At 41.4% G+C, this 24,147-nt stretch overlaps 1 protein-coding gene across 3 annotated transcripts in view; it reads left to right on the plus strand.

Moving 5' to 3' along the window:
- Positions 1–24,147, plus strand: part of ABCB7 (ATP binding cassette subfamily B member 7) — a 194,819-nt gene that overhangs the window by 131,993 nt on the left and 38,679 nt on the right. For all 3 annotated transcript variants that reach the window (XM_056538294.1, XM_056538295.1, XM_056538296.1), the window contains 4 exons: positions 15,364–15,632; positions 17,815–17,903; positions 18,973–19,060; positions 23,510–23,684. In XM_056538294.1, coding sequence (XP_056394269.1) covers positions 15,364–15,632; positions 17,815–17,903; positions 18,973–19,060; positions 23,510–23,684 — 621 coding nt within the window. The remainder of the gene's footprint in view (positions 1–15,363; positions 15,633–17,814; positions 17,904–18,972; positions 19,061–23,509; positions 23,685–24,147) is intronic.

Here is a 24,147-nt window from a genome sequence, read left to right on the forward strand (position 1 = left end):
GCGGGCCGTCAGTTCACCGCTCCTCTGCTGCCATTGCCCTGCGCCGTCGCCGACTGAGAGCGACGGTGCAGGGCAGTGGTGACCTAGTCAGCAGAGGAGCGGCAAACTGATGGCCCGGAGCAGCAGGGACATGTGAGTACCATTGCGCATCAATATACAAAACCCTCAACATACGATGGTTTCAACAATCTATTGTCTGCCTGGAGCCAATTACCATCTCATGTTGAGGGACCACTGTACTTGTGTAGGTAAATGAAAAAGCAGAGGAGAATCACAAGTTCCTGCAAGTAACTAGAGTTATAAAAGTATCCCCCTATAACAAAAGGATTTACACAGTATCTGAAAAAGTACAAAAATGCTAGAACAGAAGTCTGTGTATCTGTAAAGATACATTTTACCAAAATGGAATCCCTCTGGGTATACACTTGAGATTTCTCTTCTTCCATGTTTTTTTTGTACATAGCAGACACACAAGCTTCTGTTCTTGTATGTATATATTCTTAATACTCTTTCTTATACTGTGTTGTTCTTGTTTTATTTTGCTGTTATTATATAACTGGTTATTTGGAGGAACTCTGTTTCTATTAATTACCTTTCACCTTGTTTGTTTTCTGAAATATATTGCACCGTTTTAGGACTTATTAACTGGTACGCCATGTGCTATTTTCAATGTTTCTTAATTCTTGGCTGTATTTTGTTATTGTGCTCACAATAAAGTTAACTTTTTTTTTTTTGCTTTATGGAGTTTCAGCCTTGTACATGTGTGTTTTTCCAATTGGAGTTGTAGTTGTCTTATATTTGCTGGCTTGCACTCCTTTGCAAGACGGAGGAGCCCATGTGAATAATTTATGAATACTTCTGCTTCTGCTCTTGATTTATACCATATTATACACAGCAGTTCTGTATTGGTATGCTGAATTTAAGGATTGTTGCTGTATTGGTATTTCTAGGACAAGAGAGGTGATCTTACAAATGTTTGTAAATTGTAACTTGTTTATGCACCTACAAGTCTGATCATTCAGTGCTACTATGAAAAATGGATGTGCATGTAGAGGATGGATTTTGGAGCTATAGTGTCACATCCTCAGCATTAATAGACAAAAGCAATTATGATGGCATAAAATAGATATGAGTTGTGATTCCAGCGTTATGATGAGGTGGACTCTGCATAGCCGTTTTGTCAAGCCTTAATTCCTTCTGTCTAATGCGATCTTGTCTGTAATTACCTCTTAAATTACAGGCGACCTTTCTTATTTGACCCACAAGCTGATGACTTCTAGGATAGAAAGAGTATTCTTTTTTTATTTTAATTTTTTATTTTTTTAATTAACACTTTAGCACTCACATTTTCTTATGAATCCATGATCTGAACAGATTTACACAGTATTGGCACCAGACAAATTGCCTTGTATGTGTATGGATGAGGAATAGGGCTGCAGCGATTAATCAAGCTACGATTTGTTGTTAAAGAGTACCTGTCACCAAACGAAACTTTTTAATATATTGTTCCTTATGTTATTATAAGACACTTTGCTATTTATTTGCTGTTACAATTCTCACCCTTAATATGTTTTTAATGTGATTGAAAAAATGGCCACTAGGTGGCTCTGTTCTGTTCCCAAACAGTTAATTTGGTCTCCACCCGGACATGCAGAAGTCCAAACTCAGGAAGTGCATGCCGGGCATGGCGAGTCACAGCTCTCACAGGCTTCAGTGATGTCGCCCCTGCTGGGGAACACTCACTTTCTCCTGCCGGAAGCTTACACAATTTGAGCAAGGAGAAAGGTATGATAGAGAGCATTTTAACCTCTTAAGCACCCAGGGCGTATGGATCCATACACCCTGGCGTTTTCCGGTCCCTGCCGCGCGCCGGGCAGAGATCTGAACCGGATGCCTGCTGAAATGCTTCAGCAGGCATCCAGGGCAAACGCCGAGAGGGCCATGTAGGCCCCCCATGTCGGTGATCGCCGCAAATCGCAAGGGAAATCGCCCTTGCAATCTGCGGCGATACCGGGCTGATCGGGTCTCTGGGACCCGACCGCCCGGAAATTTTGCATGATCCGGGCTGTCACAGACAGCCAGCACCATGCTAACGTATAGGAGCGAGGTGGCAAGCCTGCCACCTCCTCCTATCCCCTGCGATCCGTCGGTTAGTTAACCGACCAGTCGCAGGGGGGGGGGGGGGGGTTACTTCCTCCCACCCACCCTGCCCGGCCCCTGGAAGTCCGGAGAGGATGGGAGGAAGACCGGAGGACGCGGCGGGGGACGGGGGAGTTCTGGGGCCCGGCCCTGGTACTTACCTCGTCCCTGAAGACCCGGATCCCGGCGATGAAGGCGGCGGCGACAGGTGAGTTGATCTTCAGCCGCAGTCGGGCCCTTTACAGCAATGCACGTCGCCGTAAAGCGACATGCATTGCTGTATTGGGACCCTGTATACTACAACTCCCAGCATGCCCAGACAGCCCTTGGCGTCTGGGCATGCTGGGAGTTGCAGTTTTGCAACATCTGGAGGTCCACAGTTTGGAGACCACTGTACCCTTCCAGATGTTGCAAAACTAAACATCCTCAGCATGCCCTTACTGTCCAGGCATGCTGGGAGTTGTAGTTCTGTAACATCTGGCCCTTCAGATGTTGCAGAACTACAACTCCCAGCATGCCTGGACAGTGAGGGCATACTGGGAGTTGTAGTTTTGCAACATCTGGAAGGGCACAGATTGGGAACCACTGTATTAGTGGTCTGCAAACTGTAGTCCTCCAGGTGTTGCAAAACTACAACTCCAAGCATGCTGGGAGTTGTAGTTCGGCAACATCTGGCTCTAAAGATGTTGCCGAACTACTACTTCCAGCATGTCTGAGAATGTTTGGGAGTAGTGGTTTTGCAACAACTGGAGGCACACTAGTTGGGAAACATTGTCTGTTTCCTAACTCAGTGTTTCCCAACCCGTGTGCCTCCAGCTGTTGCAAAACTATAACTACCAGCATGCACTGATAGACTGTGCATGCTGGGAGTTGTAGTTTTGCAACAGCTGGAGGTCCCCCCCCCCCCCCCCCCCGTGAATGTACAGGGTACATTCACATGGGCAGGGGCTTACAGTGAGTATCAGGCTGCAAGTTTGCGATGCAGCAAATTTTGTGCGGCAGCTCAAACTCGCAGCGGGAAACTCGCTGTAACCCCCCGCCTGTACCTGTGACTGTACCCTAAAAACACTACACTACACTAACACAAAATAAAATAAAAAGTAAAAAACACTACATATACACATACCCCTACACAGCCCCCCCTCCCCAATAAAAATGAAAAACTTCTGGTACGCCACTGTTTCCAAAATGGAGCCTCCAGCTGTTGCAAAACAACAACTCCCAGTATTGCTGGACAGCCATTGACTGTCCAAGCATGCTGGGAGTTTTGCAACAGCTGGAGGCACCCTGTTAGGGGTATTCTACGCCAGTGATTCCCAATGTCCACCCCTATGCAAATCCCTAATTCAGGCCTCAAATGCGCATGGCGCTCTCACTTCGGAGCCCTGTCGTATTTCAAGGCAACAGTTTAGGGTCACAAATGGGGTATCGCCGTACTCGGGAGAAATTGCCTAACAAATTTTGGGGGTCTTTTTCTCCTTTCACCCCTTATGAAAAGGTGAAGTTGGGGTCTACACCAGCATGTTAGTGTAAAAAAATAAATTTTTTACACTAACATGCTGGTGTTGCCCTATACTTTTCATATTGACAAGAGGTAAAAGGGAAAAAAGCCCCTCAAAATTTGTGATGCAATTTCTCCCGACTACGGAGATACCCCATATGTGGGCGCAAAGTGCTCTGGGGGCGCACAACAAGGCCCAGAAGGGAGAGTGCACCATGTACATTTGAGGTTATTTGCACAGGGGTGGCTGATTGTTACAGCGGTTTTGACAAACGCAAAAAAAACAAAACCCCACATATGACCCCATTTCAGAAACTACATCCCTCACGGAATGTAATGAGGGGTGCAGTGAGAATTTACACCCCACAGGTCTTTGGAACAGTGGGCTGTGCAAATTAAACATTTCGTTGTACAGCCCACTGTTCCAAAGATCTGACAGACACCAGTGGGGGTAAATGCTCACTGTACCCCTTATTATGTTCCTCAAGGGGTCTAGTTTCCAAAATGGTATGCCATGTGGGGGTTATTTTGCTGTCCTGGCACCATAGGGGCTTCCTAGATGCGACATGCCCCCCAAGCAAAATTTGCTCTCAAAAAGCCAAATATGACTCCTTCTCTTCTGAGCATTGTAGTTCGCCCGTAGTGCACTTCAGGTCAACTTATGGGGTACCTCCATACTCCGAAGAGATGGGGTTTAAAATTTTGGGGGGTATTTTTTGCTATTAACCCTTGCAAAAATGTGAAATTTGGAGGGAAATGCACATTTTAGTGATTTTTTTTTTTTTTTTTTTTACGTATGCAAAAGTCGTGAAACCCCTGTGGGATATTAAGGCTCACTTTATTCCTTGCTACGTTCCTCAAGGGGTCTAGTTTCCAAAATGGTGTGCCATGTGTTTTGTTTTTTTTTGATCTCCTGGCACCATAGGGGCTTCCTAAATGCGACACGCCCCCAAGCAAAATTTGCTCTCAAAAAGCCAAATATGACTCCTTCTCTTCTGAGCATTGTAGTTCGCCCGTAGTGCACTTCTTGTCAACTTATGGGGTACCTCCATACTCAGAAGAGATGGGGTTACAAATTTTGGGGGGTATTTTCTGTTATTAACCCTTGCAAAAATGTGAAATTTGGGGGGAAACACACATTTTAGTGAAATTTTATTTTTTTACATATGCAAAAGTCGTGAAACACATGTGGGGTATTAAGGCTCACTTAATTCCTTGTTACGTTCCTCAAGGGGTCTTGTTTCCAAAATGGTATGGTATGTTTTTTTTTTTTTTTTTTTTTTTTTTTTTTTTGCTGTTCTGGCACCATAGGGGCTTCCTAAATGCAACATGCCCCCCAAAAACCATTTTAGAAAAACACACTCTCCAAAATCCCCTTGTCGCTCCTTCGCTTCTGAGCCCTCTACTGCGCCCGCCGAACACTTTACATAGACATATGAGGTATCTGCTTACTCGAGAGAAATTGGGCTACAAATATAAGTATACATTTTCTCCTTTTACCCCTTGTAAAAAAGTGTAAAAAATGAAGATTTTGAATTTTACTCCTTCACTTTGCTGCTATTCCTGTGAAACACCTAAAGGGTTAAAAGGCTGACCGAATATCATTTTGAATACTTTCGGGGGTGCAGTTTTTATAATGGGGTCATTTGTGGGGTATTTCTAAGATGAAGACCCTTCAAATCCATTTCAAACCTGAACTGGTCCCTGAAAAATAGTGAGTTTGGAAATTTGTGAAAACTTGGAAAATTGCTGCTGAACTTTGAAGCCCTCTGGTGTCTTCCAAAAGTAAAAACTTGTCAATTTTATGATGCAAACATAAAGTAGACATATTGTATATGTGAATAAAAAAATATATATATTTTGAATATCCATTTTCCTTACAAGCAGAGAGCTTCAAAGTTAGAAAAATGCAAAATTTTCAAATTTTTCATAAAATTTTGGGATTTTTCACCAAGAAAGGATGCAAATTACCAAAAAAATTTACCACTATGTTAAAGTAGAATATGTCACGGAAAAACAGTCTTGAAATCAGAATGATAACTAAAAGCATTCCAGAGTTATTAATGTTTAAAGTGACAGTGGTCAGATGTTCAAAAAAGGTCCTAAGGTGTAAAATGGCTGGGTCCTTAAGAGGTTAATGCTCAGAATTTATTTTTTAGGGCAGGAGGGGTAATAGGAGTAGTTAGTTAATATAATCTAAGTTAGTTTGGAAAATATGGTTTGATGACAGGTACTCTTTAACCCCTTAATGACCAAGCCCATTTTCACCTTAAGGACCAGGCCAATTTTATTTTTGCGTTTTCGTTTTTTCTTCCTCGCCTTCTAAAATCCATAACTCTTTTATATTTCCATCTACAGACCCATATAAGGGCTTGTTTTTTGCGTGACCAATTGTACTTTTGTTTTCACACTGTACTTTTTACGGTAAAAACGACATTTGTTCTTTATTCTGTGGGTCAATACGATTAAAATGATACCTAATGCTAGATACTTTTATATTTTTGTACCGCTTAAAAAAAATCTAAAACTTATTGTACAAAATCAGTAATCTAAAATCGCCTTATTTTGACCACCTATAACTTTTTCATTTTTCCGTATATGGGGCAGTATGAGGGCTCATTTTTTGCGCCATCATCTGTACTTTTTTTTTAGATACCACATTTGCATATATAAAACTTTTAGATAATTTTTTATAAATTTTTGAGTAAAATGTGACAAAAAAGTAGCATTTTTTGATTTTTTGATTTTTTACGTTTACGCCATTCACCGCACGGGATCATTAACATTATATTGTGATAGTTCGGACATTTAAGCACGCGGCAATACCAAATATGTTTATTTTTTTAAAATTACGCTTTTTGGGGGTAAAATGGGAAAAATTTACAATTTTTATTGGGGGAGGGGATTTTTCACTTTTTTTTACTCTTTATTTTCACAGCGCTTCGGGCGATCCGATCATCCAATCAAAGTACCGCAATGCCGCAGATGCCGGGATCTGTATTGATCACGGCTTCTGAGGGGTTAATGGCGGACATCCGCGCGATCGCGGATGTCGGCCATTATGGGCGGGTCCCCGGCTGCTGCTAGCAGCTGGAACCTGCCGTGTATGACGCGAGCACCCTTCCGATGCTCGCGGTCATACACAGGACGTAAGTGTACGTCCTGGTGCGGGAAGTCCCGCCAAACCAGGACGTACATTTACGTCTGTGGTCGTTAAGGGGTTAAGCAAAAAAAACGAGTTACAAATGTCATAACGCCGGCTACACTTATGTGGACGACACTGCTGCCCTCTCCTCAGTACGAGGTAGGGAGGTGCAGGCACCATCAGTTAGGGCATAGTGCGATCTAAGAGAAGGTCCTTTTCCTTACTTTGCTGGTCCAGCATGATTGACATACAAGGCCCCATGCTGGAATCGGGTTAACGCGGGGAGGAGGCATGCCGCTGCGAGGGCCAGTCGGTAGTGCCGGGCGGTATGAACAAAAATGTATTTCACTGTTCTTTTCTAAATTATGGCGGTTTCACTGTATTTATCTGTATTTTTTTTCCACTCATTTACCCGCAGGCGCTGGGGAACTATTCATATATGATGCGCAGGTGCTACACCCCCCCCCCCCCCCCCCCCCAAAGGAACTATCAGCTGCAGTGCTCTGTCCCCACATCGGGGAACTAATCGTATGTTGCCCGCAGGCGCTACTCTGCTTCTCCTCCTGAAAGTGCTGCACATCCTCCCCACGGCGGGAAATTAAGGATTTGTGAGCCGCAGGCACAGGGCTTTCTGTTCTAATCGGAGAACGGAAGCTGTCACCTCACCTTGCAATCGCTGAAAGCCAGTGAGCCGCGGGCACAGGGCTTCTGTTCTGATCAGAAGGGACGGGGATCTGAAGCTCAGCGGCTCACTGGCTTTCAGCGCTTGCAGGGGAGGTGAAAGCTTCCATTCTCCGATCAGAACAGAAAGCCCTGCGCCCGCGGCTCACAAATCATTAATTTCCCGACGTGGGGAGGATGTGCAGCTCTGCGGCCCACAGGAGGAGAAGCAGAGCAGCGCCCATGGGTCATATATGATTAGTTCCCCGAGGTGGGGACAACGCACTGCAGCTGATAATTCATTCGGAAGGTGGAGGCCCGACCGGTATTGCGGTATATGGAAAAATTGATATTGTAAAGAAAAAACACACCGGTATTTGGTATGAACCAGTATACCGCGCAGCACATCAGCCGGCCCCTCTGACTGTTCACCGGCATTACAAGAAAGCATTAATATAACTTCACAAGCCGCAGGCAAAGTAAGGAAAGGGACCTCCTCTTGGATCTCATTATGCCCTAACTGATGGTGCCTGCACCTCTGTACCTCGTACAGAGGTGATGGATTTGCTGTAAGTGGTAAGTCTGTGTTTCCCAACCAGGGTGCCTCTGGCTGTTTAAAAACTACAACTCCCAGCATGCCGGGAGTTGTAGTTTTGCAACAGCCAGAGGCACCCTGGTTGGGAAACCCTGACTTACCATTTAAAGCGAAACTGCCTATGGCTGTCAGGGCATGCTGGGAGTTGTAGTTTTAGGCTACTTCCACACTGCCGCTGGGCTCGTTCACAAACGGGCGTTGAGGGGCTCTTAATAATTTTTTTTTTTTTTTCTGCCTTTAACGGCTGTTAGTGTGATGGAGCCCAACGGGAAGCATAACGAGCACAGAGGATCCCATTCACTTGAATTGATCACTTGATCCCATTCACCTTATTGCGGCAGTTACTCCGCAGGAAGATAGCAGTGGAAAAAGACGTGTCAAGCACAAATTTTTCTCCCGCTGTCTTCTAACTGCCGTCACACTACCAGGCATTTCAAGTAACAATAGTGCCATGGCAGAAACATAAAAAACCTTGTTCACTTGTTTTCATACTCTTACTGTGCATATTTTTTAAAGTGCACCTGTCAGATCCCCCCCCCCCCCCAAAAAAAAAATATTATATGTTGCTCAGTACCTCATCCTGATCATGTACATCTACGACCTATATTTCTCTCAGAATTACCTTTATTTACTTGCCATCATTTCTCACTGAGGTTTTTGTCTATGCAGAGGCATGGGGCGTGTCCCTCTCTTCTCCTCACTGTAATGACTCCTCCCCCTACCTCACTCTTCTCTGACTTACAGAGGGCCGGGAGCAAGCACAGCAGCTCTGGACCTGCCTTCAGCCCTGTCAGTGTCACCACTCATGGTGTCCATGACGTGTCAATGACCACCGGACACTGGAGGACTGGTATGTGTCCCAGGAGGCAGGGGGACCTCTAGTGGCCACTTTTTTTGACTGTCTTTTTCAGTATGAACTACTGAAAATTTTCGGATGAAAGCAATTGCAAAACATATTGTTTTAGCATGCTTTATAGCATATCAAAAGTTATTGTATCTGACAGTGCCCATTTAAAGTAAAGCCCCCCCCCCCCAAAAAAAAAACACTTTGGTTTTGCCGTTTTTCCCAGATTAATTCATCAATTTATTTTCAACGACGCATTCTCACAACGGATCAAAATGTCTTCCATAGAAGTTGGGCCCTGCTAATATTGCGTCGTATTGGTAGACAGTAGAAAAAAAAACAAGAGAGCCTCATATGCAGAAACCTCTGATATAAAGATTATAAGGCAAAATGTTATAGCCTGCTCCCCTGTGAAGGTGGGAAATTGAGCCACAACTCCCATTCATGCATCTAGGTGATAAATGGCTGCTGCCGCTGTTTCTTTCTGGAGTTGCCTGAATATTTGTGTTGCTTGAATGCAGGGGGAAGAGTAAAAATGTGTTAAAGGGGGTTATCATGGATTAGAAAAACAGAACTGTTCTCTTTCAAACGCAGCACCACACCTGTCCCCAGGTTGTTTCTGGTATTACAGCTCTGTTCCAATGAAGTGAATGGAGCTAAGTTGTAATAGCACATACATCCTGAGGACAGGTGTGGTGCTGTTTTCAAAAGAAGTAAGTTCTGTTTTTCTATTTCTGAATAACTTCTTCAAGTAATGGGTACTTGGCATTGGCATGGAAAGTGAGTTAAAGGGGTATTCCAGAATTTTTTTTATTCGACTTTGCTACAGGGGCTGTAAAGTTAGTGTAGTTCATAATACAGTGTCTGTACCTGTGTGTAATGGTTTTCTCACAATTCTAATGTGATTTTCACCCCAATATTTATTTTTACCAGCATACAAAATGACTGTTGTCTCAGATTTTTCCCAGCTAGCAATGCGGATGAGACCTGACTCACTAGTCAGCTGATGACAGGAAGCCTGTCCGCTTCAATGGGTGGAGAGATCGCTTGGTGGGAGAGAGATCAATCTGCAATTAATGTAACAGTTTTAGGTACCCTGATTGAAAACCACAGGTCTTTTGAATGGATGCAGATCATTTATGTTTCAATGGGTGGGCAGGCAGGCTGATGTGTGGGAGGGAGGAAAATGGAATTGTGAGATTTGTAGTAAATAAAAAAAAGTCAAACAGGATATCCCAGTTCACAAAAAGCTAGCCACAGTGTTATGGTAATCTCACAACATAGCCATTTAGCTCCAAGACAAGTGCAGAACCTTCCTAAGCATGTCCATTACTGCCTGCCAGGTACATGCTAAAATCACCTTATGGCGGAGAACCCCTTTAACCATAGAATTCCCAATCAAGCAGGGATCATTTTAACAATATATTTAATAAAGGAATATAACCTCTACAGATGTAACAGCTACAGATGGCACTCAGATGGATCAACTTTTAAAACTCCCAGAATCTCTGTAGCCACTGCTATAGAAAGGGATCTATGGAATTGCTGGAGGTGCCATGCAAGTCTATGGAGGCTCTGGCTTGCCTGGAGTTTTAAAAATATATCCTGCTGCCGCAACTACCCAATAGATGTTTATTATTGCAATTACCCCTGTTTCCTTGGGATTTTCTTGGGTATATGGTTCATTTTTCGTGTACCTGACCCTTTAATGTTTCTGTCTCTATTTGGAGGGTATTTTTGCACCTTTAAGGGGAACTTCAGTGGAAACAAGTGGAAAACAAATGTTTTCAAATCAACTGGTGCCAGAAAGTTAAAGTGGTACTCCACTGGAAAACATTTTCTTTTAAATCAACTGGTGCCAGAAAGTTAAACAGATTTGTAAATTACTTCTATTAAAAAATTCCAATCCTTTCAGTACTTATCAGCTGCTGTATACTACAGAGGAAGTTCTTTTCTTTTTTAATTTATTTCCTTTCTGACAACATTCTCTTTGCTGACACCTCTGTCAATTTTAGAAGTTGTCCACAGTAGGAGAAAATCCCCATAGCAAACCTCTCTTGCTCTGGACAGTTTCTGACACGGACAGAGGTGTCAGCAGAGAGCATTGTGGTCCGACAGAAAAGAAATTCAAAAAGAAAAGAACTTTCTCTGTAGTATACATCATCTAAAAAGTACTGGAAGGATTAGGCTTTTTGACTTTCTGATTTGAAAACATTTTTTTTCCACTGGAGTACCCCTTTAATAGAAAGGGACACACTTATGTCTGCAGTAAATTTTGGGTGTAGTTGGATGTATTTGGCAAACACTGTGTAAGCAGAGCCTCACGGAGTGTTACCTTTTTCTTTCCCACAGCTGAAATCTCTAACTTTACAGTATCCACAGGAGCTGGGAAGCTGAATGACAAATATGCTTAGCAATTCTGCAGTAGCAGAGCTAGGAATGTATTTCTATATCTAAGCAAATTTGTAATGCAGGAGCCAGGGAAAGCCGGAGGGCAGCAACGGGAGATCCGCCATTTTGATTGTGTCTTGGTTTCTCTAATAAATAGCTGAATAATAATTTTTACATCTTGAGAGGTTCTAACCTGATGGCTTATGTATTGTTTTATTTATTTGTGGCCATGGCTATTTGACGCTTTAGTAAGGGAACGAGATGCTGGGTGGCAGAACATATTATACTAGAATAATAAATAGAGCAACGTTTTCATCTGACAAATCTTTATTATATTCACATTTGGATCTTCCAGTTTACTAAGTTATCATATTTCTTTGTGTAACTTTCTTCATACAGGGAGTTTTGAAAATGTATTTATAAGTGGACAATGTTAGACTATAGAGAGGGAAAAGGCCTGCTGTTTCCTTTGCGTATTCGTCTCAACAAGTGGCTTTCTCCCTACTTTAAAAGCACTTGGCTAACAAACACAAACTATAAGTGCAAAATCAACAAATTGTTAATCCTTTGCTACTTAATGTGTTCTCGTCTCGTTCAGGCACTTTCTTTCATGACTGTAATTATTAGATTGGCAGGGTTGCCATTGCCATGCTCTTTATTTCACATTAAAGAGCATTTTTTTTTTATAAACTTGATCTTTTTTCTTTATATTTAAACATATTAGAATGCCTGTATACATTTTTCTGTTTCCTTATCCTCTGCGATACCTTCTACTTCTGTTTTCACTTGAAGTGGCTGGGGGACCCTGGTAGGAGCCATTTGTCTTTATCATTAAACACCCCCCCCCCCCCCCAGACACACACACACACACACACACAATTCTGTCCTTTCTCATGCTTTGTAAAATACTTGTGCTGGCCATGTGACCTCACACTTACAAACAAGGAATGATGAAGGGATTTGTAGTTTAAGGGTCTATTCACACGTACAGTATTCTGTGCAGATTTGATGTGCAGGATTTCAAGTTGTGTTCAGTTTACATTGAAATCTGCCGCAGAAAATCCTGCACATCAAATCTGCGCAGAATACTGTACATGTGAATAGACCCTAAGGAAACAAACTCCAACAGGAAATAGCCAGTTCACAAAAAGATAGCCTTAGCTTTATGTTAATCTCACAACATTTAGCCAGAAGACAAGCACTGATCCTTCATAAACATAGCTATTACTGTCTGTAAGGTACATACTAGAATCACATCATGGTGGATAACCCCTTTATCAAGCATTTTACACACCATTTGGTGTGTAAAAAAAGGGCACAAATTTGGTGCATCGATGGCTTTGCCACTTTTTGTCCTGAAGTGTTTTTTTTTTGGCAAACTAGTTTTACTTGATCAATTTTGCCCTTTGACTTTGCCATGGTTGTTTATTTATCATGTGCTACTTTTCAACAAATGTCGCAAATTTTGTCAAAGGGCTCCAAGGTCACAAACAAATACCAGCAATCTTTTCACTTGCAAAATTACTTACAAAAAATTGCTTACAACTACTTCACAGAAGCAAAAATCCCAGACATGAGCACGTTTGCCAAATTTACTACACCACATGCAACTTGTGATAAAGTAACCACTTGTACACATAACTTGAATCCGAAAAGTTAGTTTTAAAAACGTGTAGCTGAACATACGTTGATAAATCTCCCCCTATAATCTCTTGAATGTATAAAATGCACAGCGTTCAGTGGACATCAAGGACCAGATTGACCATTACCAACATTGTTAGTCTAGTTACATGAATATAATTATGCATTGCACTTTAGCATACTGTACAAGTGTTTTGCAGTGGTGTATAAACCTACTTACCGTACCTTACTAATAAACACTACATACTACTAATTAATTTACTAAGAATTGTAACAAAAAATTGGTAAAAGAGTGCACCGTACTAGGCTAAAATCCATCTCTGAATGTCTGATTGTATTTGTATGTGTAAAGTATTATAAGAACACTAGATCTAGTTGTGCTGTTCATTTTCGGGGTACTTGAAATGTGTAAAGCTTATTTAAAATTAAAAAATTATAAAATAAACAGATTATAAAAATTTTGGGGTCCCCATCCCCACTTTCCCCAGAGAGTGTGTGCACCCTCTTAGGGCCGATTCACATTACGATTTAGAAATACGGGAGCCGGATACGGCTGAAGGAAGTGGAAACCGGGTGCTCCTGTATACCAGCCAGACCTGGCCCGTATCTAATGCATTTCAATCAGCCGACCGGAGTCAAATGCTGACTCCAGTCAGCTCATTTTTATCCTGTATAAGGTTCTTCAACCGGACCTAAACGCTGACTCTGGTCGGCTCATTTTTGTCCTGTATACGGTTCTTTATCTGGACAGAAAACTGTATACGGAGCAAAAATGAGCCGACCAGTGTTAGCGGTTGACTCCGATCTTCTCATTGAAATGAATGAGGAAGGGGCTGGGTCCTAACCTCAAATGTGGTGTGAACCCACCCTTACTTTGGTTTGACTAAAGCAGTGTTTTCCAAATACTGTTTTTGTTTGGAAACACTGGCCTTAAGGTATGCGCACACAAGCCAAAATTGTGTTTTTCTTTTGATGCAGTAACCAAACCAATTTTCCAATAAAAAACTGTGAAGTTTCACTTTCTAAAAAATAAAATCTCCCATTGATTTCAAAGAATTGACTTGTCACTTTGACGACCTTGTTGGACCACAGCGTAGCGATGCACCCTGGTGAGGTATTTGCCCATGTGCCCACAACCTTCCATACCAGTTATTAAAATCAATGCCATCTGTATAATACAGGGACAATCAGGGTTCACAGAGACAAGAGTTGTAGGTCATAGAGTGGTCCAGAGCAGGAGACCCTTCTTTGTTATATATTCTATTATGACCTATAGTAAGGGGTTATATTGATAAGGCGGTTCCATAAAACCCAGCAGAAGTTAGGGAACCTCTGTGTGTGATTATTTATTTTGCAGACTGGTGCAGTTTTGAGATTTCCCAGTTTCCGGACTTGCTGACTTTTTTCTTGTCATCTAGTTTTATTAAAATCTCTAACTCACTGACCTGTGGCAGCGGCAGAACACAAATGTTTTGTTTCCTGTGACATTCTCCTACCAGATATATTTCTAACTTCTATCAGATTCCATCTCACTTATGCTCAACCAGTACACACACACCAAGGTATTTTGGTCTTTGATCAGAAGGGGTTTGATGTGTGACCCCCTTCACCCTTCCCTCTTCTCTACTCCGTAGCTTCACTCTTTTCATGTCTTTCTGGACAACATGGAAGGTAGTAATGAGCATTTTTCCTTTTTCTTTCCTAAACAAGCAGCCAGGCTTTGTCCAAGTTCATTAATGGGGTTTGTATTTTTAATCCTTTCAAATAAGCAGAAAATAATTGAATTTATTGCCTTGCCAGGAAATTATTTCTTAACTATGTAGAGTTTTTTTTCATCTTTAAATCAGTTTTTTTTTTTTTTTTTCAATTCTAGTTTACATAAAATTAAAAGGCTAAAGCTCCATACACACGGCAGTCACATGGAGCCTGTGTCTGGTGCACTGAGACCATGTAGCGGTAGACACTACAGAGCCATAGACAGGCTTTCCCTAGGATTCCTTCTAGAGAAGTTCTATAGAACAGTATCCACTCACTTATTAAATTAAAGCTAAATAGTACTGTAGGGTCCATAGACTGCTATGGCTGCTGTATAACAAAATTGTACGGAGCCATAATACACCTAACTGCCTGAGACCCAACTTTGTAATAAAAAGGCTCAACTTCTACCATAATATCTTCACTATTGGCAGTACTAACTAATATAATTTTTCTTTTTTTAAAACAAGTTTACATTTTTGCTATAACTCTTCTTCTAAAGGGGTTGCCCCACTATTAAACTTATCCCCTCAGGTTAACCAGTGTAATGCCCACAATCTGAAGGACTGTGACCACAGCTGTGAGCCATTCATGGTTGGACACTGTCACTCCATTCTTTGTCTAGGGGACTGCCAAAGAACATGAGAGGAAAGCAATCTACTGACTTGTGTCTGTGTTGTTTTTGATTTTAGATGGTGCTTCTAGAGCCGGAGCTGCACTCTTCAATGAATTAAGGAATGCAGTGTTCGGGAAAGTGGCTCAAAACTCCATCAGGAGAATAGCAAAGAATGTTTTCTTACATCTGCACAACCTGGACCTGAGCTTCCACCTGAGCAGACAAACTGGAGCACTGTCTAAAGCCATTGATCGTGGTACCAGAGGTATTAGCTTTGTGCTCAGTGCACTGGTGTTTAATCTGGGACCCACAATGTTCGAAGTGCTCCTTGTTAGCAGTATCTTGGTAAGTATTTAAAATTGGGAGAGGCCGCTGATGTTTTTTCTTTTGTTATTAAAACCATTGTAAATTGTTTTGTATCAATTTATTTATTGCCCTTTGCACTGCAAAATAGTCCTATCCACATAAAAGTAAAGGTGTTTCAACTCCCATCACAGAAGGTTTAAGGGAGAGATGTTTTGCAGTAAAATCTCTTCATTTCCAGGATTAACACAATGCCATTATATTAGTAGATGGAAATATGCCTTTATCATGCTTATTCGATCCTATAGCTCACTTCTTCTAAACTAGGAGTTAGCATACATTCTATCTACTACAACCAGCTTGAGTTACTAAATTCTTTATTTCTTGTAACCTCTAGTATATTGGAATCTGTGTAACCATTTCTCTTCTTTACTCTAGAGAAAAGCTTGCAGTGGATAAAAGGGGTTTTCCTATTCCATAAAGTCATGACTTATTACATATGATCAGTGATATCATGAGCATTAAAGAGGTACTCCACTAGCCAGTGTGGAACTAAATGTTCTGAACACTGTTTTTGCGTTGCGGGGGTTGGTCACGCACCTCGTGACGTCACAGCCAAGCCCCCTGCCATAGACTTGCAATGAGGTGCGTGGCCGGGACGTCACGAGTGGGCGTGGCCGACCCCCGCAGCTTGAAAAAAGCGCTTGGAACATTTAGTTCCTCGCTGGGCAGTGGAGTACCCCTTTAAGGAGATAAGTTGCTAGTGTAGTGCTGCGTCCCCTGCACAGCAGCTATCGGCCACCTAGCTATGCAGGGATTTGCAGCAAGGCCCAGTCCAAGTGCACAGCCAGGTGGCAGAGGGCAACTTTGCTGGGTGAAGCAGCACTGTCTGCTTTATTCTTCTTGCTCGTTTAGTCTTCATTCATACTCTTTGTCGCTGAAGGTATGCAGGGAATATGAAGTTTGTAACAAAAAAATCAGAATGTTTTACCTAAAAGCAGTAGAGAATCATATACATCGGACAGGATTTCCATGAGGATAATTTATCAGCATTATGTTAGAGTAGGATATGCAAAGCAGGTTAAATGTGTTAACCTGGCGACAGACTGGGAGCGTTTTTTAAAAGAAAGTAGCTCTGTTTTTCCATTCCTGGATAACCCCTTTAATATATGATTTGAAGTAAAAATATTCAGTATAACTTGTAGCTTATTGCTAAAAATCCTGCTCATTCAGAGTCCACTAACCAGTCTCCCTCAATAACTGACAGGCTTCCCTGTATGCACATGCATTCATAGACAGCTGTCCGTCACTGACTAGGACTGCCCACTTGACTCCTAAGCGTAGCAACAGCAAGGATTTAAATTAATATATTACAAGGTTTCCTGAATCTTTTTTTCACAAATTCTATATAAGTCTGCACATCTCCGTCTGCTCTAGAACATGATGCTTGCAGATTGGAAAAGTCATTCATTGTGACAGGTTATCAGGTTATGATACTGAGATGATAAAATGAGCCAAAAATGTGTTGCTTGTCTGATCATTGGGCACCTGACTGCTTTTTTTAAAGAGTTTGCATTAACTGTATAATTTATCAGAGATCGCACTCCCTGCTTCAGAACAAACTTTAATTTACTCTATAGGAAATATAGGCAGATTGTTCATTTACATTGCACCCCTTACACATTTTCATTTATTTCTGAGAAATGGTTGCTGCAGCTTTCAGAGATGTTTCACTAAATATTTTCTGAGTTGTGTATTTAAATGGACACTTGACACAAATAGAAAGCTATCAATTGTTTTTCATCCCTTTTTAGGCTGGGTTCACACTGCAGAATTTCTAGGCAGAATTTCTGCCGGAGATCGAGCCGGCAGCGCTAGGACCACGTGGACTGCATTGCTGCCCCCATAGACTGCAATGCATTTCTGGGTGGATCTTTTAAGAGATCTGCTCAGAAATGCATTGCCATCTATGGGAACAGCAATGTAGTCCACACGGTCCTAGTGCCGCCGGCCGATCTCCGGCAGAAATTCTGCCCAGAATTTCCACAGTGTGAACCCAGCCTTACTGTCAGGATGAGTGACCCAAGGTATAATCTGTGTCTGCCTGGTCTCAGGTTGGGACATTATTGTGAGTTATAAAAATCGCAACAATTTGTCTTCTCATGTGATCATACCAGGCTGAAACATATTTGCATCACATGAAGGTATTTTTGTGTCTTTTTAGTATTACAAATGTGGAGCACAGTTTGCAGTTGCAACGTTGGGGACACTGGGAGCCTACACAGCATTTACCATTGGACTTACACAGTGGAGGTAATAACTATGAACACTTTGGTGTTAGTATCCAAAGTCCCTGTATGACATAAACCCAACTCAGTTTACTTCAACCAATGTAGTGATGTGCGTGATTAAAACTTACCATTTATATTCAAGCCTACCAGATATGTGTAAACCAACATGATTTCTCTGCAGTTTAGATTATTTCCTATGTACAAAAGAAGCATTAGGAGCATCAGCCTCTGCTATCGTGGAGCATGAATTGAGCTGTACGCCTGCACAAAGCACTGCTCTCTAATTGGTCATAGTCCTTAATAGCAGCAGCAGCTTCTGCTCCTAGTGCTATTGTTGTTAGTATACTGGTTACTCTTTACGCAAGAGTAGTAGAAGTAAATGGATATATGAGAGCATAGACATAGTAAATAAAACACAGCTAATAAATGTATCTGTCCGGACAGTGGTTGCTGTGGGTAACAGTGGTGCTCTTATTAAAAAAAAGTCCAGAGATGCAGCACATTCATAATATGTAGAAAATAATGAAGATAAAGCACTCACCGCAGCCAAAATTGCGACAGCAGAATGTAGATTTATTCCAATACTTGGATACATGTAGTGAGGCGGACAGACACAGGTGAGGCAGGGGCAGAAAGAAGGGACGGCAACTGGTTTCAAGCACTGAGGCGCTTCCTCTGGCCAGCATACTATTTACACCTTATGGTATGGGTAATAATATTTACCTGTATGGTAAAGAAGATTCACTAAATACAATTTATGGACCCACCACCTGCTTGGGTCATTCTTATTTTCTGTTGATACGTAAATAGGTATATCAAAGGAGGCATACGAGAACGTAGATCTTTACATAGATATTTATTGAGCTAAATCTAAGAATACATATGGAATACTGTGTTAGAGAAAGACTTGGCAAAACTGGGGCAGGTTTACTTGTAAACCAAAGTAAAGTAAGAAATGGAATGACTAGTTTTTCTCCTATTAATTTGGAAACTACACAGAAAAAGATGTGTCACAAATCAGTATTACATTGTCAGTCCTTCCATTTCATTATTATTATTAATATGTGCTGTTTTTTTCCCCCTCACTTTAGAACCAGGTTTAGGATACAAATGAACAAAGCAGATAATGATGCCGGAAATGCTGCAATAGACTCATTGCTTAATTACGAAACTGTAAAGGTAAGATATTATTACTTACTTCTGCACTGAAGAATGAGTCTAGCATCAGATGTGTAGCTTCCACCAGTACAGGTGATTTTAGGCAAGAGAACTGATAACTCACTCAGCACCAGGATTTTCGCTTGAATCCACTTTGGGTACGTTCACATGAATGGAATCAGCTGTGAACTATCCGCAGCAGATCCCATTGAAAGTGCTGTTTAGAGGGTTTGCTCATAAATTACCTGTGTCGCTCCTTGTCTCTGTGTACCATCTTAGCAAGACTGCTTATGTTAGATTTCTATGACTCCAGAGAAGTAGGAGAGGCTCCATCTTTAAATGGACACCCTCCCTCCCCCCCCCCCCCCCCCCCCACACACACACACCTATTTGTAAATCACTTCATTAGCAGCCCATTTTAGCCACATTGGGGGAGAACTATCGAAACCCTTGCTGAGAAAAAGGGGAGCAGTTGCCCAAAGCAACCAAGATTGCTTCTTGAATTTTTAAAAAGCAATTTGATTGGTTGCTATGGGCAACTGCACCACTTTTCCTATGCACAGGTTTTAATAAATGTCCCCCAATCTGCTGCTAAGGGATATCAGTCTCTAGTAACAGCTAAATCAGCACAATTTACATTCTTCAGCTTTATGTCATGGCATAGTAGTGAGGATTATATGATGTGATTGGCTAGAGAAGTAAGCGAAAAAATCCATGTATATGTACTACTGGCAAACAGCCCAACTCTAGACCACAGAGGGGACTCACAGGTTCAAGAACAGCAGTAAGAACACAAAATTCCCTTATCACCACTCTAAAGAATTAATCTAGCAAAATCATGCAGGTTTACAGATATCTTTTGAAATGCCAGGTACATTTTAAATGGGTTATCCAGGAAAAAAACTTTTTTTTATATATATCAATTGGCTCAAGAAAGTTAAAGAGATTTGTAAATTACTTCTATAAAAAATCTTAATCCTTTCAGTACTTATGAGCTGCTGAAGTTGAGTTGTTTTTTTCTGTCTAAGTGCTCTCTGATGACACCTGTCTCGGGAACCGCCCAATTTAGAAGCAAATACCCATAGCAAACCTCTTCTACTCTGTGCAGTTCCCGAGACAAGCAGAGATGTCAGCAGAGAGCACTGTTGCCAGACAGAAAACAACAACTCAACTTCAGCAGCTGATAAGGATTAAGATTTTTTAATAGAAGTAATTTACAAATCTGTTTAACTTTCTGGAGCCAGTTGATATAAAAAAATTTTTTTTTCCCCTGGAATACCCCTTTAAGGTGTCTAGTAAGACTTTTCATCGCACATTGCAGAGGTATTTCATTTACAATTGCACCTAGTTAAACCTTTAAAGGGCATTGCTAGCTATTGTAGCCTATTCTGGTTGCACAATAAAGCAGAAAAGCATTCTTAAACATATATATTACACTTTATGGAAGCATTTTAATCATTGTGCAACGTTTTTTTTTTTTTTTTTTTTTAATAGGTTTATCCAAAATTGAGCAACTCTTTTAAGGAGATTGATAGTTGACATACTACAGTTTGTAACAATTGTGCACCTTGGTTATTAACTCCATATATATGAACTGCAAATTATTGTTTACAATATAGTATGCTGGTGTTACATTATTTCACATAAGTACACCCCTCACATTCTTGTACATTTTTTTGTTGTATCTTTTCATGTGACCACACTAAATAAATGACGCTCTGCTACAAAGTAGTAAGTGCACAGCCTGTATAACAGTCTTTATTATTGTGTCCCCTCAAAATAACACCTGTGTTAAGTTGGCACCCCATGTTCGCAAAAGATTAATATAAATACACCATTCGTTTGTGCCGCAAAAATGAACGTTTGTGCCGCTTTGGTTCCTGAGAGATTCCACGTTAGATTTTTATGAAGCCCCGCCTACTTTCCACCCCATGTTCTTAAATTTTAAAAACAAATGCACCATTCGTTTGTGCCGCAAAAATGAACGTTTGTGGTTTCCGAGATATTGCGCACTCGATGTGCTGAAAACCCGCCACTTTCCACCCAATGTTATAACATTTTCAAAACAAATACACCATTCATTTGTTCTGCATTTGTGCCACAAAGATACACTTCTGTAACGCTTTGTTTTCTGAAATATTGCACACTAGGTTTGCTGGGAAAAAAAAATACACTATTCGTTTGTGCTGAGTTTTGCTGCAAATCACTGTATTGATAAAATGAGAGAAAAAGAATTGAAAAACATCGGCTAGCCATAGAAATTTTATAATAAGATAAATGTATAAATTGTTTAGAGCGCCGGAGGCTCGTGACGTCATGGCCACACACCCGCAATGCAAGTCTATGGCACGGTAGTCACGCCCCATTCCATAGACTCCGGTGCTGCACCTGACGCTCTAAATGAACGCCAGGGCAGCAGGGAGATTGTGGGGATTCCAAGCGGCGGGATCAGACATCTTATCCCCTATCCTTTAAAAACAAATACACCATTCGATTGTGCTGTGTTTGTACTTCAAAATTTAACAACATGGGGTGGAAGTGGGGAGGGATTTCAGCATATTGAGCGCGCAATATCTCGGAAACCAAAGCGGCACAAACATTCATATTTGCGGCACAAACAAAAATGGTGTATTTGTTTAAAAAATGTAAGAACATAGGGTGGAAAGTGGGCGGGGCTTCATAAAAATCTAATGCGCAATATCTCAGGAAACAAAATGGCACAAATGCTCATTTTTGCATCACAAACAAATGGTGTATTTATATTCATCTTTTGAGAACATGGGGTGCCAACTTCACACAGGTCAAAATAACTCAACACTCTCCCATTAATATTTAAACCTTGGCAACAAAAGTAAGTGAAAAACTTCTAAATTGGGCCCAGTTAGGCATTTTCCATCCACTGTGTCATGTGACCCGTTAGTGTTACAAGGTCTCAGGTGTGAATGGGGAGCAGGTGTCTTAAAACTGGTGTTATCACTCTCACACACTATAATACTGGTCACTAAAAGTTCAACATGGCACCTCATGCCAAAAAAACCTCTTGAGGATCTGAAAAAAAAAAAATGTTTTACTCTACATAAAGATGGCCTAGGCTATGAGAAGATAGCCAAGACCCTGAGCTGCAGCACAGCAGGCAAGATCAGACAGGACACGTTGCACTAGGAACAGGCCTCGCCATGGTCGACCAAAAAAGTTGGGTGCAAATGCTCTGCATCATATCCAGAGGTTGTCATTGGGAAATAGACACTTGAGTGCTGGCTTCGTGTGTGTGTGTGGGGGGGGGGGGGGTCGGGGGGGTCAGCCTGTCAGTGCTCAGACTATACATCACAAACTGAATCTAATTGGTCTGTTGTACCAAGAGGAAGCCTCTTCTAATCAAACACAGGAAAGCCTGCAAACAGTTTGCTCAAGACAAGCAGACATAGGGCATAGATTACTGGAACCATGTCCTGTGGTCCAATGAGACCAATATAAACTTATTTGGTTCAGATGGTTTAAAGCATATGTGGCAGGAACCATGTGAGGAGTGAAAAGTCAAGCATGGTGGTGGGAGTGTCATGGTCAAGGCTTGCATTGGTGCTGCTGGCACGGGAAAACTAGAGTTCATTCAGTGATCCATAAATACCAACATGTACTGTGGCATACTGAAGCAGAGCATGGTCTTCTCTCCTTGGAGACTGGGCCACAAGACAGTATTCCAACATAATAATAAGACCCTTAACACACCTCCAAGATGACTATTGCCTTGCTAAATAAGCTGAGGGTAAAGGTGATGGACTGGCCAAGCATGTCTGCAGACCTAAACCCTATGACCCTATTGAGCATCTGTGGGGCATCCTCAAATGGGAGGTGGGGGAGCACAAGGTCTTTAACATACACCAGCATTATGATGTCGTTGTGGAAGAGGACTCCAGTTGCAACCTGTGAAGCTCTGATGAACTCCATGCCCAAGAGGCTTAAGGTAGTGCTGGAAAATATTGATACTTTGAGTCCAAGTTTGACATTTCCACTTTGGGGTGTTCTCACTTTTGTTTCCATGGTTTAGACATTAATGGTTTTAGGTTGAGTTATTTGGAGGGAACACAAGATAAAAGACTTATACAGGCTGTGTACTCGCTACATTACATGTAGCAGGGTGTCGTTTCTTCAGTGTTGTCATATAAAATTAAATCTATACAAAGATGTGAGGGATGTACTCCCTTATGTAAGATACTGTAAGTCTTGATTACTTAAACTATCCTTCCCATTCTCGGACCCTGATCTTTTTGTAGAAGATATTATACAAGAGACAGCACTGAAACCTTCACTTTTACTAGAGTATCCCAGCATGTATAAACAGTGCAGAATGGCCATGGCACATTTTGTCTCTCGTATCACTAAAACCACAGCAAGAGCCTCAGAAAATATTTAGTGACTGGTCTTCTACCTTCAGTTATAAACAAGTTATTTTCTTTCTGTTCTTGCCTGTAGTACTTTAATAATGAGAAATATGAAGCTGAAAGGTACGATGGATTTTTAAAGACATATGAGAATGCTTCTCTAAAAACTACCTCAACTCTAGCATTGCTCAACTTCGGACAGAGTGCAATATTTAGTGTGGGCCTGACTTCGATCATGGTGCTTGCCAGCAAAGGAATACTGGCAGGTAAGAGGACAGCTTATTAAAGTACTTAATGATTGTACTGATATGCCTGGAACATGTATCATACATAGACATAGAAATACTGCTAAGTTAAACTTTAATCTAACAATGTATAGATTTGTAATAAATTGCTACAAATTTCAACCCATGATTTCAGGGTGCCTAATATATTCAGAGGTTTAAATTGGTGGGCTTACTGCTAGAACAAAAGTCCCCCGGAGCTTTTCATAGCAGCCTGTTACTTCTTGGATTAGCTTATCTTCAGATCTATGAAAAGAACTGGAATGTCTGGCCATAAGGTAGCATATCCCTATTATAGTCCAATTGCATTGAAGTATCTTACAGGTTATGAACAATTAGGGTTATTGGAAATGGAAAAGCATTTTTATTCTTACTTTGAACTTATTATGGTGCGTAAACCATTTTCTCCATAGGGGAATGGCTATATGAGAAGGAATGGCTTTAT

This window comes from Hyla sarda, chromosome 9 (genome assembly GCF_029499605.1).
Source record: "Hyla sarda isolate aHylSar1 chromosome 9, aHylSar1.hap1, whole genome shotgun sequence".
In the NCBI taxonomy this organism is placed as follows: Eukaryota; Metazoa; Chordata; class Amphibia; order Anura; family Hylidae; genus Hyla; species Hyla sarda.